The 15,908-nt window shown below is 50.8% G+C and overlaps 1 protein-coding gene across 5 annotated transcripts; it reads left to right on the top strand.

Annotated features, from left to right (window-relative positions):
- The first annotated feature begins 1,469 nt into the window (after positions 1-1,469).
- Positions 1,470-15,488, top strand: LOC144369135 (uncharacterized). 5 transcript variants are annotated; one of them, XM_078028223.1, is made up of 11 exons: positions 1,470-3,067; positions 4,550-4,758; positions 4,995-5,200; positions 6,274-6,388; positions 7,744-7,859; positions 8,026-8,256; positions 9,339-9,453; positions 11,755-11,852; positions 12,019-12,135; positions 13,108-13,222; positions 15,117-15,488. In XM_078028223.1, exons 1-11 carry the CDS (start codon positions 3,006-3,008, stop codon positions 15,320-15,322), a joined length of 1,590 nt encoding a protein of 529 aa, XP_077884349.1. In that variant the 5' UTR covers positions 1,470-3,005; the 3' UTR covers positions 15,323-15,488. The 5 variants fall into 5 exon arrangements, with proteins under 5 accessions (XP_077884349.1, XP_077884351.1, XP_077884350.1 ...); XM_078028225.1 differs by lacking the exon at positions 8,026-8,256; XM_078028224.1 differs by lacking the exon at positions 12,019-12,135.
- The last annotated feature ends 420 nt before the right edge of the window (positions 15,489-15,908 follow it).

Below are 15,908 nucleotides of genomic sequence, written 5' to 3'. Positions count from 1 at the left end.
AAAGGCTACAGATGCCCACAGAGTGTTCTCAGATGCACAGTGGGAGGCCCGTTGCAATATATACATGTGGAAGAAGTAGGAGACCCCCTTAGTGTGGAGGTGCCATCTAGAAGGCAGCCTCACTTCTCTGAAAAACTTGATTGGAAAAAAAGGGTCCGTACCTGTGCCCAAAGGGCCATATATGCTCCTGGAAGTTGGTGGTGGAAATAGTTCTCCATCCATTAATCACTCCCTCACTCACTAATGTCCTTGTGTCCTTGAGAAAGGCTCTCCCTTTCCTGGTTTTCCTGAATAGAAATCCTCTTGCCTCTTGGGTGAATAGGGTTATGGGTTGTGCAGAGGGTGGTGGTTTACTGAGCATCTTAGAGACTGTCCTTTATGGAGTCTAATGATCCCAACTGGGGAATGAGGCCAGGGTCCTAACTGTGGTTAGTGTGAGGACGCCATGGGTTCAGAGAGGGAAAGAAGGACAAGGAAAACTCAGATGTCCCTTCATGGCCCCTGGAGTTAGAGGACTTACCCCTTTGCACCTGGGATCAGGAGACCTCATTTTTTCGAGGACACGCACACTCGGACGTTAATCTTGAGTGTGGGTTCCTTTCTGGGGTCCAGGGCTGTTGTTAGCCACCAGGAATGACAGTGCTCTCCATGCTGATTGGAGCCATTTTTGCCAGGAAAGAGAGCCCATGGTCACGCCTTGTGCAAAGCATCCCACGCCAGGGGCTCCCATCCCTACATTCCTGTCCTGAAAGGAAGCCACTCAGAGGCAAGGTGGGTCCAACCACCTCCCATGTGTTCACTCATCACTGTGTTCCAGCATCACCCCAGTTAACAGTCCTGATGGAATTGGATGTGTCTCAGAATGTCACCCTCATGAGCTCTACCCTGCTACAGCTGCAGTTCTGCAGTGGGAGAAACTCAAAACCTCAAAACACATGCACATGAAAGAAAAGAGCAAGAGCCAGAGCCCAAACAGGCCAGGTGTGGCAAAGACAGCTGGAGTGCCTAGGTTGGGACTCAGAATTATGTCAGTGGGGTGGCATTGCTGCTGGCACCAGCATGATAACAGAGAGCCAGCCCTGCTCATTTTGGGGAGCAGTGTGTTGGCGAAGGCAGCAGAAATTGAGAGGCAGGATTGAGTTTGGCCCTAGGAGGAGGTTGGGTAAAAGGCCAGTGTGAGTTGGAGGGCTTGGGCAGATAGAGAGGTCAGGGTACACCCCAAAGCCTGGAGACTGCACTTGATGTCCAGTGTTGTGAAACACCACCTCCCCTCTTACTCACACCTGAGAGCAAGGGGCATTGATGAGTTCAGTTTGTGTGCGGCTGCATCCAAGGTGGCTTGGCTAGGCACCTCTGTTTCCTTGACTCAGGAGGCTGGGAGTCCAGGCTCCACTGAGGCTCGGCTGGGAGGATCGGACTCTGAGTTTATGCCTGTGTTCCTGGTAGGATCCATGTTGGCTGAACCTCAGTGTTTTTGTAATGAGAGGATGTGTGACCGTCATGTCTTTATCACAGGACACACTTGCTAAATGGATTTGTTTGCTCTGAGGAGGAAAGAGAGAGAGGGGAGTGGTGCTGGAGACAGGGATGCAGACAGGGGTCATGGACTTGGCATAACTCAGTCTTGGAGGTGATATCCCATCACCTGTACCCACTTCAATTCCCATGAATCCAGAGGCTGAGCCCCCTTGAGGTGAGGGGTGAACCGGTTCTGGGCAGCAGGATGATGTGGTAACTCGGAGTCTCTGTGAGACCCCAACACTAGACACACTTGGCCCTTTTGAAATCTTAGGAGAAGCCTTGGGAAGTTGTATGGCAGAGGGGAGCAGCCTCTGCATCTCAGTCCCCTCCAACTTGCCATGGTGTAGAGAGGGAACTGCAGCCACGATGGGACGGACATTGGCCACATTCCTGTGTGGGACACAGGCCTGATTGAGTTGGGGTGCATTCTTTGTCTCTGCCCTTCTTGTGATTGTCCCATCTCTACATTTGTGCTTTAGCCACCTGTGAGTCCCATCTCTGGTTTCAGAGAGAATAGAGGGTGTTATGGGTCAATAGACACAATAAACCCTAGAGATTAGATGCTACCCTACTTTCCAGAAAAGACTGGGCACAGCATGAGTTGCACATTAATGGGACCAGGGTCCAAAAGCTGCTGAGAGGGAAGGACTAGTTGTGAATGCATTTTTGAAGGCTCCAAGCTGGAACTCTAGTGGCACCAAGCAGGGCAGATTTTGGTGGGGATGTTTGGGTAGTTGTTGGCGAACACCTGGGCACCTGAGATGGGTAGGCATGGAGGAGAAATCAGCAGCCCATAGGGCTTTGAAAGTGGTCTTATGTGAAAAGAGGCTCAGGTATGGACACAGGAAATGACATCATTGCCTTGACAATGGATCAAACAGAACATGGAACCCTGGTATCCAGGCACCCACTTCACTGACCAAGCCATCCGAGCTCATTTGGTTGGAGAAACTGGAGTGAGAAGGATGTTCTCCTGTGGTTGCAAACAATGCCGAGCCTCAGGCTCCCAGGAATCTCAGGGGGGCCAACTAGCCCTTTTGTGGATGCACTGGGTGAGGCTTCATCTTAGACGCCAGAGCCTCTGGAGATTGTCGCAGAGGAGCTCAAGAGTAACTGTAAGTAGCACAGGGCAGGTGAGCCCAGCAGGCCCTCTAGTCTAATCCCTGATGAATGGCCCAGGACTCCTATTCTGACTCTGTGTGTGTGTGTGTGTGTGTGTGTGTGTGTGTGTGTGTGTGTGTGTGTTTGTACTGATAGGAACTGTCCCATTGTGCTTTGACTCTAGTGTATTGGCACAAGTCATTTTTCTGTTTGTCACCATTTCCATTTTGAACCCACCATTCTTGGTCCCAACCCAGGGTGAAAATGATGAGAACACGGAGGAGCCCTTCAGGGTACAGAGCCTTGAACCTTATAGGCAGGACCAGCTTAGGAATGAGCTCCTGCCTGTCATTTGTGGGAGAAACCTACATTTCAGCAGCAACATGGGGTTAATCTCCTGGGATTTCATCCCCACCCAGCAGGTGCTGGATCTCTTGTTCCCAAGGTAAGCACCAGACCACCAAGCCCAAGTGTGTAGCCCCCTCATGCCTGGGTTCTGGGGCTGCCATGTACCTCTCAGGGACCCAAAGGTTTGTGATACCTAATGAGATAGAGGACCACACTCATAGTGGAATGTCAGCCCCGAATGGGACGAGTCCTGGAGGTGCCTGCCACAGCCTTGCAAGGGGAGTGAACTTCCCCTCTCAGGCAGAGAAACCATTCTGACTCCAGCTGATCCACAGAGGTCCGTGGAGCAGTCCCCACACACTGGGCACCACAGCTCAATGGTGTGCACTGAGCTCATTCCCAGGTGGACTCAGCAAGGCCAGGTGGTCTTTCTGGTGTGATGTTGGCTTTGTGAAGAACGTAGATCTGTGCCAGAGGCGTCTCAAAACTCGGGCCTTGGAAAAGCACTTTGGGGTTAATAAAGACATGTTAGTTTCCATAGTGGGACAGAGCATCCTAGCTGGGACATAGCTGGACAGGGGCTTTGGACATGGCAGCTCCCACACCCAGAGATATGTGGGAATCAGCAGTTTGGGCTCATTCACTGATGAACATGGAGAAAGCACCCACTGTGTGAAGACACGTTTCCAGTCACGTGTTTCATAATTCAGTGAAAAATGGGGTGCAAATGACTGCCATTGTGTCCCTTTTCATGGGGGTCAGCCTCAAACCGCAGGTGCCATGAGTACATATCCTACATGTGACTGCATCCCTGACTCCATGGGGCATAACTGCACGTTGTCCTCTTCAGTGACTATGGTGGACCCTTGGACCAACTTCAACATGGAATGGGCTTGGGGTCAAGAGGGTGGGCTCCTGTTTCTAGAGTAGGGACCTGCAAGGTGATTTGACTTGGGAAGGCTGAGGAAAGACTGCTCTCCCCAATTCAGTTTTCTGCCTGCAGTGTAAGGTGTGGGGCTTCAACAGTAGGAGGGGTAAGGCAGGGAGTTGTAGGTAGTCATGGTCCTCTGGGGAAGGCCCTGGGATAATGGATCCCCTACTCTACACCTCCCTGTCCTCCCTCAGGGCCACAGAGATGTGGTCTGCATTCATGGGAAAAGAGAGGTCCACCGCTACTCAGGGGGACTCAGTGAGAGCTCACAGAGAATGAGGTAGCATTGCAGCCCTCGCCAGGGGAGGAGGTGTCTCTTGAGCCCTGAGAAGAGTGGGCAGGAGGAGAGACACTCCTGGAAGGTGCATTCCAGGTTGGAGAGCAGGTAGCCAAGAGGAAGAAGAGTGTCGGGCCTGCCCAGAGGAGGGGAGAGCTGGTCATACCATGAATCTAACGCTCCTTCGTTGAAGGTTCTTTGCCTAGCGACCTGTCCTGTCCCTGCCTGTACAGCCACTGTGTCTTTCCTGAGGTGGACTGGTGTGTTCAGAACCAGGGACGGTTCAGGAGGGTAGGGTCAGAGGTTTGCTCTGGAGGCCATGGCGAAGGCAAGGCCAGGGTTTTGCTGACTCCACACCTGCCTCCCCACAGTGCCTCACCTTCCTTCCTGGGGACCTGGGTGAACTTCCACACCGAGGCTTCCCATCAGCCTCCAGGCTCTCTGAGTCTGCAGCAGCTGCTGCCATATGTGTGGCTCCTCCTGAGTGGCTTTAACTTGGAGCACCAAGCACACCACCTGCTGGCCCCTACTGAAGATGGCATATCAAGCCAGGCAGAGCCTGAGAGCCAGGCGGACTGTGGTGAGTACCTAAGGGTATATGAGGAAAGGTCCGACTGTTGTTCCACTGCAGGGAGTCTGTATGCCTGGTGTTGGGTTGGAAATTAGGATAAGCCTTTGTCCATTCAGGAAGTGACCCCAGTCTGCAAAGAGGTCCTGTGTGGGCTAAGGTTCTGAGTTCTTCCTGGCAGCAGGGGTATTGTCTGTCTGTGGGAAGGTCAGGGCAAGGCAGTCATGTTGGCATCTTTTCTCCTCTAGCTACAAGCTCAGTTCCTGTCACGGCTCCTAAGCCAACCCCAGAGCCAGAGCCTTCTCCCAGGGAAGGGGCAGAGCCGGAGTCCAGGACATCAGGGGTCTCCACTCAGTACTCCCCACGGCCCAAATATACCAATCCGATGAGAGGCAGGTGCGTCATTCGCATCTACCTGGAAAATGAAAGGACAACACAGTATAGGAGCATCCTGGTGAGTCTTCGAGCAGGGGAGTCTCCTGGGAGCCCACAGTGGGGAAGACCGAGTCCATAGCAAACACTTTGGACTAGGCCTCTCTTCTTGAACTGGAGCTTCTGGAAGGTCAGGAAGGAGAGCAGAAAGTGAGGAAGAGAGAGGCGGGAGAGCAGCAACATGCCAGGTCTGGGTGCGAGTGGGCCTGCGTGTTTGGGGGTGTGCAGGTCAGAAGTGCAGGAGTGAGTGCTGGGTTCAGAGGAGGTCAGAGAAATATCAAGGGTACAGGCCATCCTCTACTGACCTTGGTATTGAGGAGGAGTATATTGAACCGTGGTATTGAGGAGGAGTATATTGAAGCAGAGGAGTTGGCAGTCATTTTCTTGTGTGTGGGAGGGGATATGTTGCTGGTTGAAGGGAAGGGAGCCATTGTAGAATGATTAGGGTGGGTAGGTGTGGGTCACAGACAACTGGGGGCCTTGGAGGGGCCCATTAGTGTCCTAGTTTGCATGTATGTGAATAGAGATTTAGCGGGTCTCTCTGCAGGATCTTCCTGGGTGTGGAGTATCCATCATGAGACTCTGGTGACCACCTCCAGGGGAGCCATGTTGAACCACTGCACCTGCTGGGTCCAAAACTCCTGACACCCCAGCAAGCACTGAAACTCTCGAGCCCAGCAGCTTCCATGCCTATCATTAAAGAGTCCGTGTGTGTGTTGTGCCTGGGTGTCAAGACCAAAGCACCTAGGTTTTGTGCCTTGTCCACACAAAAATGCAGCTGCATCCCAGACCAGAGCAGGGATATGGAAGTCCACTGGACCATTCCTCCCATCTGTGGGGACTAGAGTGTGCCTTTTGGTCCTTATTCCCTTGTCCCTGTAGGGCATAGCAGGTTGAAGCAAACTCTTGTACCAAGATTGGACTAGAGGCTCATAGGAAGACCCCACATGTTCACATGAAGGCCTCAGGTAGCAGGGTATCAAGATGGTGCCCTTGTGTTGAGAGCTCTCTTGTCTCTGATTGTCCTCGAGCACTGTCCTCTGGGTAGCTACTCCCAAATTCCCTCTCTGATGAGCTTTCTTCAACCCTGCTCAGGTGACCTCCCAGGACAGGACTCCAGTCGTAATCCGCAAGGCCTTAGATGTACACTTGCTCCAGCAGAAGGATCCAAAAAACTATGAGCTTCTGCATATTGTCGAGAACCATCAGAGTAAGTGGAACCATCAGAGGGTAGGGAGCAGTGAGTCACAGTGGGCTCACGATAACTGGGAGCCAAAACACAGTGTGCATTGACCCAATGCCCAGGAAGAGTATGGTGGGACTTGTGCACAAAACAAAGTGTAATGATGGGGCATAAATCTGCAGGTTCTTCATGTTCCCCAGGGGCTGTGGGCCTGCCTATCGTGTTCTTTCCTTGGCCTGAGGAGGCATTGCAAAGCTATTATCCACAAAGGGCCAAGAAGAGAGGCTTCTTTGTCTTGTGTCAAAGAAGACAGACAACCACAGGGTGCCTACTTTGGCAGCCTTTCCTGACCTAGATGAGTACATGAGAAAAGCAGTTCAATGAAGAATCATTTCTGGCTTCCAATCTTTTTATTCATTGCAAACTGAGTCCACTTAGGACCAGAGGCCATTTCTAGAGAGAAGTGTGTAGTAGAATAGAACCCTTCACAGCTTGTAGACTGTTCTTGGAGAGAGAGAGGGAGGGAGGGAGGGAGGGAGAGAGAGAGAGAGAGAGAGAGAGAGAAGAGAGAGAGAGAGAGAGAGAGAGAGAGAGAGAGAGAAGAAGGAGAAGGAGGAGGAGGAGGAGGAGGAGGAGGAGGAGGAGGAGGAGAAGGAGAAGGAGGAGTAGAAAAATGAAAATAAGTTGAAGGAGAAGACCATGAATAAGAAGTTCAAGATGACTATAAGAAGAAGCATGAGGAGAAGATGAAGAAGAACAAGAACAAGAAGGAGAAACACAAGGTGAACAAGAAGTATAACAATACATTGATTAAAAATGTGAATGAGAATTATACTCATGAGCAGGAAATGCAGTAGTGGGGAATTCAAGAGAAATATATTGCTCTGGATGGCACAGCCCTGCTGTGGACATCCTCCACCCATGCTCAACACACCTCCAAACCATACCCCTCCAATTAGTGTAGCCCTGTATGAGTGTATGAATCCACTGGCAAGGTGGAGGCACCCACCATCAAATGCTTTTCCCCAAACCCACCTGTGATCATTGCTGCAGTGGGGAGAAAACCTTCAACACATGAGTCTTTGGTGACCAATCCAGATACAAAGTCTAGCTGTTTCTCTTTGTTGGGTCCAACGTGAACTAAGAGAGTCTGGGGTACAAGGGGCTATTTCCTTGAAAGGTGTTCCTGTACTGGACCTCCTGTGCATAGAGGGTCCTCAGGGAGGAATCAGTGGGGAGTCTTTGGTGGAACAGTAGCTGGATTCGGGGGCTCTCAGGTCTGTGTGTGAGACCTGAGCTGGCAGAGGCTCTCAGTTGTGGGGGATGTTGGGTAGTGTATTTTTTGAGTGTCACCTACCACGCCTCTGCCCCTGCCTCTCCAGAGCTGAGGGTCCCTGCTGATGGGAAAGTATATTACGACCTGATTGGAGGAGTGCATTATGACTTTCTTCTTCGGGAAACAGATGCCAGCAAGTCGTTGAAGGTCAAGCCAAAGGAGGTAAACAGTCACCTTCTTCACTCTTTACTCCTGGTGCCACTCCACATCCTCCAAGGGGACAAGAACCTCAGGTTCTGGATGGATGTTGTAGAATGCCCACAGAGCCAACTGCCAGGCTGTGTGGGGTGCAGGTGCTGGGCTTTGCTGATGTTGTCATCCCCCACAGTTCTTGGAGCCTTCTGTGGCAGTGGCATCCAGGACCCCAGCAGCTGTGAGCAGCAGCTCTGCAGTGGCTGCAGGATCATTGCCCCAGGCCACCCAAAGCAATGAGTGCTGCATGAGAAAAGTCACCAGTAGCAGCTCCTCACTGCTTCACTCCAGCGAGCAGGTGGAAGACAACCGCTTTATTTATATCCTCCTAGAGGGACAGAGCGAGAGAGAGGCAAAGCGCATCCTGGTAAGCCCGACAGTAGGGCTGCCTCCTGGGTGTCCACACAGTGGAAGGCAGGAGACACAGCCAACCCCGGGGCTGTGGTGGGAAATAAAGAAGAGAGAGGTCCATCTTAAGGGCTTGACCTGAGGAGGGAGAGCATCAGCATGCCCAGCTCCAGTGGTGAGTGGGTGTTGTAGTGTGGGTTTTGCAGGCCAGAAGTGCAGACGGAAGTTCTGTGGACAGATGAAGTCAGAGATATGTCCAGGGTGCAGGCTGCAGTGCCTAGAACTTGGTATTCTCAATGAGTGAGGTTGGAGCAGAGGAGGTGGCAGTGACTTGTCACATGTGTAGGATGGGATGTGTTCCTTGTAGCAGGGAAGAGAACCTCCTTAGCATGACTAGGTGTGGGAATTTGGGGTCGGGATCACCTGGGGGGTCATGCCAAAGCTTCGGAATGTTAGCCTTTGCATGTATGTAAATGCGGAGCTAAAGGGGTTCTTGGCAGAATTTCTATGGATGTGCAGTAGACACGCTAATGCTGCAGGTGTCCAGCTGCAGAGAAGACACGTTCAGTGACTGCCAGTGCTGAGTCAAGTACATCATTACAACCAGACCCGCACCGAGCTTCCAGAGGCCAGGGCCTCTCAAGGCTATCATGAAGCACTCAAGTACACACTCTTGTATCTGAGTCTGTTTTGTGTAGTGGCAGTCAGGACCAAAATTTTCAGTGCGTCTGCCTCTTCCACGCACAAAGGCAGCCTGCACCCCAGAGCACACTTGGTGCACAGATCCCTGGCCCATTGCTCTCGTCTCAGTGAGATGAGAGTATGTCTGTGCATAGGCAGTTTGGTCCTTTGACCTGAGTGGAATGTGGCTCCCCAGGGGGAGGGGAGATGGCAGGTACAGGCAGATATTTGTACCAAGATTGTTCTAGTAGCACGTTGCAAGAACCCAGGGGTTATATGGAGGCTACACTCAGGTAGCAGGATAACAAGATTGTGCCCTTGTATATGTAGCTGAGATTTCTCCTGAATGTTTGACCACAGTCTTCTGGGTAGCTCCTCTAAAAGCCATTCTCTGATGACATTTATTCCACCCTGATCCAGGTGACCAGTGTGGATACAGTGAAGAGCCTCATCCGCAGGGCCTTGGACCAAAATTTGTTGCAGCATGAGGATGTGGACAACTTTGAGCTGCTGAGAATGATTCCTCTGCATGAGAGTAAGTAGGACAATCAGACAGTGGGGAGACATGATCCACAGTGGGCTCAGGATAACTCACAGCCAAGAGAAAGTGGGCCTTGGCCACAAAATACCAAAGTGTGGTGGGCCTGGTGCAGGAGACCAAGTGCAGTGATGGGCGTGTCCAATGTGGAGGTGCTCAATGAGGCCCAAGGGGGCTGCTGAACCACCCTAAATGTGTTCTCCCCTGGACCTGGTCTGGCAATGTGAAGCTAATATCCATGAGGGCAAGGCAGAGAGAGGCTCAATCCATCATCAGTTTGGTTTATGGCTCACTGATAAGGATGCCTTCAAATGAAGAGGAGGAGAACATGGGTCCTGATTGGATCAGCATTGCTATGGACGGAAGCAGCACAGGTCCCAATCCATGGCCAGGATATGAGAAGTCCTGCCTACTCACAGGAATGTCAGGATTGCAGCAACTGGGAACAGGACTCAGTGAAGAGGAAGTCAAGGCTAGGGGACAGCCTGTTTGGGTTCTTTTGGGAACAATTCCACGTTCTCTGTGCTTGGGTGCCCATCTCCTGGAGATATCAGAATGGCCAGGTTATTATTCCTTCCAGCAACAAAGAAGGGCTCTGAAGAACAGAGGCCACAATGCTGAGCTGTCCACAATGCCAGTGATCTTTCCTTTCTTGTGAGCCAAACACTCCTAGCCTTCACCATCCCAGCCTGTCCACAATAGAACCCACCATCTGTCGGGCACGTAAGTGAGTTTTCCAATTTTCCCACACCACCTCATTTGGGTTGGCTCTGTCTCACACATGAGGAAGACTGAGGTGCAAGGAGCTGGGCAAGGGGCAGTGTCTGCGAATCTCAGGGACTTGGGAGGCAGTGCAGGGGGATGGGGATTTCCAAACAACCTCAGAAACTTAGGGAGACCCTGTACCCAAGTAAAAAGGCCTGGGAATGGTCTCAGTGCTTAATTGCCTCTGGTTTTATCCCTAGTACAAAAATAAGCCAGTCAATAAGGAATTACCAAACTGAGAATCTACGAAGATGATTTCAGAAACAGACTTTCAACCCAAGCATCAGTTGAGAGCAGGCTCCAGACCAGGGGAGGTTTGTGTGTAACAGACGTCAAAAGGGAGGACTACGGGGGGCCTGGAACCCACTAGGTGTGATGGCATCTATGCCTTATGGCAGGAGGGTGGCAGTGATGCTGGCCCTCTCCTAGATTTTGGAAACCTTGTTTTCATTGGGGAAACTTTATGGAGGTGGAATCTATTTTAGCAATCCTGGTCCAGATGAGGTGCGGACTTCCACAGGTAGAAGCCTATCCAGAATACGATGTCTGTTAGGAAGTCTTTCCTGACTGTGACAATGACAAAGAAAGGAAGTCACTTGTCTTTGGTCTTGGTTTCACTCCTGGCCATTGATTGAGAACTGATTTCATCTTGGACTACTGAACAGAGGCTGCATCTGGGCAGAAGAGTGTGATAGATTTGAACTCCTCAGGATGCCCCACCATTGCCAGAGATATAAGGAGAAGGAGGAGGAGAAAGAGGACACAACTGAGTGGGGAGAGGATCACACGATGAAGAGCAGGAGGAAGAAGAAGAAAAAGAAGGAAGTGAACAGAAGGAAGGGTGGAGGGAGATACACAAGAAGAAGAACAAGAAGGAACCATGTAAGAACAAGAAAAAGACCCAGAAAGAACTACAAGAAGATGCAGGACAGAAAGAAGAGCCAGAAGTAGAACAAAAACCAGAATAAAAGTACCAAGCAGACAGCTCCTGATGAGAAACAAGGGGAAGGAGAGCGATCCTAGAAAACAATAGAGTTCTCCAGGGCACCACCCTGCTCAAGTCCTCCCATGTCCATGCCCAACACACCTCTGATGGATACCACCTCCCCTCCACGTAGTCATCCATGAGTGGATTCATCCAGGGCAAGGGGATGAATTCGCCCACCATCCAACGCTTCCCTGAATGCCCATGTGTGAGCATGGCTGCCCTGGGGAGAAAGGCCTAAGCACAGGAGCCTTTGCCAATCCTGATGCAGAGCCTAGCAGTGTCCCTTTGGCAGATCCAACCTGCACTGAGAAGTTCTGGGCCCAAGGTGCTGTTTCCATTGCCTGGTGCTCTTTTGGTTTAGAATCCTGTACATCATCTTCTCCAGGGAAGAATCACTGAGGGAGTCTTTGGTGGCACTGTAGCTGGATAGGAGGGCTCTCAATTCTGGTGCAGGCTCACCCTGGCGGAGACTCTTAGGGGTTGTGTGTGTTTTGTGGTAAAATCCTTGAGTGCCATCTAACAATTCTCTCCACTTTGCTCTGCAGAAATCAAGGCCCCTGACCACTCACCCATGTATCAGTCTAGGACCCCGCGGATAAAATATTTCATCGTGAGGAAACGCCGCGAGGTCAAGAGAAAGGAGGTAAACACCTACCTTATTCAAGCTGTACTTGTGTTGCCATTCCACTCCCACCTGGGGAAATAAGAAGCCTCAGCACCTGGACATATGTGCTAGAAGCCCATAGAGCCAACTGACAGGCTGGGGTGGCTTTCTGTTTCTGGGTTTGCTGATGTTCCATCCCCCACAGTTCTCAGAATCAACCTGCAAGTCCTCCAGGCCACATTCCCACAAGCAGGTGGGAGACACCTGCTTAATTCGTGTCCACTTAGAAATACAAAGTCCAAAGTCGGCCAAGAAGGTCCTGGTAAGCCTGGGAGCAGGGGTGTCCCCTGGTGCTTACACCTGGGTGGGGAGCAGACACTGGTCCAATACCATGGACTACTCATGCCCTCTTGAATTTGGAGCTTCTGGATGATCAGGAGGATAGATGGGAATCAAGAAGGGAGAGGTCAGTGTGAAGGGCTGGAGCTGAGATGAGGGAGAGCAGAAGCTTGTCCACCACCATGTCTGAGGGAGTCTGTGTGTCAGGTGGCAGCATGCAGTCCAGAAGGGCAGAGGCAGGTATAGGTGACAGATGAGAACAGGCCAGGACCTAGATTGCAGGTTCCACTCTATGGGATGCTGACGTCTATGGAGGAGGACAGCAGTGTGAGGTTCTGCATGTTCCTTGAACAAGGAGCTGAGAGGGTCTCTCTGCAGAGTCAGTATGGATGTGGAACAAGCACACTAAATGTCCAGGTAACCCAATGACCACCCTTGCTGGATGAGGTGCCCTCCTACACCCCAGCCAGCACTGAGCCTCTGGAGGCCAGGAGCTCTCATGGCTATGTTTCAGCACTCCTGTGTGTGGTCATGTTCCTGGGTCTGATTTGGGCCCTGGCAATCCAGACCAAAGCCTGTAGGTTTTGTGCCTAGGCCATTCCCAATGCCGCCTGCATCCTCGGGCTGACCTGGGATCTTGGAGGCTATTGTCCAATTCCTCTCAACTTGTGGGATGAGATTGCATCTGTATGCAGGTAGTGGGGTCCTTTCACTTGGAGAGAAATGCAGCTGCACAAAGAGCAATGGCAGGTCCAGGAAGTTATGTACAAGGATTGGGCTAGTAGCCTATGGGAAGAGCCCACGCGATGAGCAGGAGGTCAGCCTCAGGTAGTAGGGTCATGGATGTTGCCCTTGTATTTAGAGTGGAGGTGCCTCCAGAATGCCCCTGCCCACTGTCCTTGAGTAGTCACTTCAAGGCCCATTTCCTGAAGGCCTGTCTCCCATGCTGCTCCAGGTGACCTGCCAAGATCGGGCTCCTGTCGTCATCCGCAGGGCCCTCGACCGACACTTGCTTACTCAGGAGAAGCCGGAGGATTATGAGCTGGGCCAAATCATCTCTCACCGTCAGAGTAAGTGGGACAATCAGATGACAGAGAGCAAGGGTCAGGATGTGGACTCAGGTCAACTCTTAGCACCAAAGTGTAGTCTCTGACCCCCAAGAACACTCCAATAGGTGTGTTGGGTTCGTGCACAAAGCCAACTGCACTTCTGCTGGTGGAAGGTCTCGAGGTCCAATGGTATACCCCAGTGGATATTGTGGCTCCCCACCAGGTGCCTCCCCTGTACATGAACAGGCATCCAAAGCTGACATCTTTGAGTAGTGAGGAGGAAAGCCTCTTTCCAGGAGCAGTATGCTTTCATGGTCTGGGATAGGAGTGGTTTCAGAGGAACATGGAATGCATGGGCTAAAGAGGGAACTGGCATTTTGTGGACTGAAGCAGTAGGATTGAAAGCCTTCTGTGTGACCAGAAAACCTCTGCCTTGGCAGAGCATTGCCAGGATTCTAGCAAGCAGTAACAGGATGAAATTGGGAAGAAAACACAGCCTGGGAGACAGCTTGAATCATCTGTCTTTGCATAAATTCCATGGTCTTCTGTACCTGAGTTCACCTGCCAAGGAGTGATCCCAATAGCCAGGTTATGATCCCTAACTAGAGTCAGATGAGGGCTTCCTGAGCACGTAGCCACAAAGCTCATCTGATAATAATGCCAGCACTTTTTCGTTGGTTGGTTGGTTGGTTTTTGTGAGCCAAACACCACAGCAGCCATTATCCCAGCCTATGTATGCTGAAGACCACCATCCCAATGAGTTCTAGGATCACTTGTCTCCTATCTTAACCTACTGTTAGGTTAGTAGAATCAATGGAAGAGGAAGTCTGTCTGGGGCCTTGGTAGCCTTAGAAATTCATAGCAGAGATCTTGACATCCAACCCAGAAGGGATGGAGAACAGGCTCTAGGTTAGAGGAGGGTGACAGGAAACACGTGTTCAGAGGAAGGAGAAGTGGGCTGTTGTATTCTCCCACTTGGGGTCATGGCACCACTGGACCATACACCATGTTGGAGGGAAGCATTCCCTTTGCTGGCCTTTGGAACCATTGTTCTCAATAGAGCAGCATTTGGAATGTGGCCTCCATTCTCAGAAGCCTGGTTCACATGGAGGTGGGCTCCACCAATGCAGAAGCATGGCTCTAATGTGGTATTTGTGCTGGTCAGCCTGTCCTCACTGTGGCCATACTTGAGGAATCCTAGGCCTTTTCTCTGGCTTTCACAACTTTCTCTTTGGTTGTGTACTGAGGCTGTCTATAAAGCTCTAGTGTGTGGCAGTGGAGAGCTTCTCAGCCCTTGCCAAACAGGCATAGACTGGGAGAGAGAGAACAAGGCTGGGAGAGAGGGAGAGAGAGAAAGATGGAGAAGGAGGACCTCTACTTGGAGAATGAGGATTCAGTGGATCCTACAGGAACAAGGTATTATTGCCCAGGGCACACCCCTGTTTAGGTCTTCCTCCAACCACGCTCAACCTTTCTTCCAGTCCCTCCCACCTCCCAGTAGTGTATTCATCTTGAATGAGAATTTTATGTTGACACCAGAGCACTCACCATCCAATGCTTCCCTCCAAACCCACTCATGAAGATGGCTCATGTGGGGACTGAATCTTCGGCACAGGAGCCTTTTGTGGGAGATTTCAGATGCAAACCCTAGTGGTGTACTTTGGCAGATGTAAGAGGACCTGGGATGTTCTGGAGTCCAAAGCTTTTGGTAGGAACCGACATTAGGTCTGTGGAAGTGCTCTGCCTAGTTCTTCCTCAGGGAGGACTGTGGAGGCTGTCTTGTTGGTATTGGTGCTGAATTGGAGAGCTCTCAGGTGTGTGGCTCTGGCCTTTTCTGGCACAGGCTCTCAGATGTTGGGGTGTCCCAGAGAGCACCTCCTGAGCCACCTTATTTTGTATACCCCTCTCTTTCCAGAGCTGAGGATTCCAGCGCAGGCCAACGTATTTTACGCAAAGAACCCTCACAGAAAACCCATCTTCGTGCTGAGGAAAAGGAGCCACCCCCAAAATAATGATGAGTGGATCCAGCCTCAACCTCCCTCTCATCCTACAAAGAAGGCTCCAGCCCTCCTGAGGATGCTTGCAAAACCATTCTGCTGCTGTGTGCCTGGGCAGGGCTGAGGCAGCCCAGGAATATTTACATTGATAATTATTTTCTTCAAAGTTTGTATCTATAGTTTGCCATTGTCCTTGACCTTGTTTAGTAACACAGTTGTTACTCTATCCTGTATTTGTTGTTTCCATTAATATATTATTATTTTAAAATATATATGTTTTTGTTTCCTGATCTACTGTGATGATTTGAGTATACTAAATGTAGCAGTGATTCCTAAAGGACACATCCAAACCAACAGGAAGGAATGTTTCCTTGTATTAGCAAGAAGTTTGGTTTTTAGGAGTTTGGCAGATGGCATTATCTGAGTCAGTTTTCCAATGGGGGCAATGAAGTATCGGCTATCTTGGTACAAATACAAACAAAGACACACTAGAGCGCACACACACACACACACACACACACACTAGAGCACACACACTGACTGAGCGATAGATACACAGATGGAGTTGGTCTCTTATGAAATACTTTGGAGATGTGGTTCTGATTTCTCCCATTTTGGAGTATTTTCCATTGATAAGGTGTCTTGCAAATGAATCCCATGTCTGAAGAAGACATGCATGTGTACTTCACATGCCACTTTCTACATAACCA

This window comes from Ictidomys tridecemlineatus, chromosome 12 (genome assembly GCF_052094955.1).
Source record: "Ictidomys tridecemlineatus isolate mIctTri1 chromosome 12, mIctTri1.hap1, whole genome shotgun sequence".
Classification (NCBI taxonomy): domain Eukaryota; kingdom Metazoa; phylum Chordata; class Mammalia; order Rodentia; family Sciuridae; genus Ictidomys; species Ictidomys tridecemlineatus.
This window is presented reverse-complemented; position numbering and strand designations above follow the sequence as displayed.

Excerpts from the sequence above, each read along its gene's own strand:
- LOC144369135 (XM_078028223.1), top strand. The coding sequence starts at position 3,006 with ATGGGGTTAATCTCCTGGGATTTCATCCCCACCCAGCAGGTGCTGGAT. Across the intron at positions 7,860-8,025 it reads TGAAGGTCAAGCCAAAGGAG|TTCTTGGAGCCTTCTGTGGC; the intron begins GTAAACAGTCAC and ends CATCCCCCACAG. Across the intron at positions 11,853-12,018 it reads GCGAGGTCAAGAGAAAGGAG|TTCTCAGAATCAACCTGCAA; the intron begins GTAAACACCTAC and ends CATCCCCCACAG.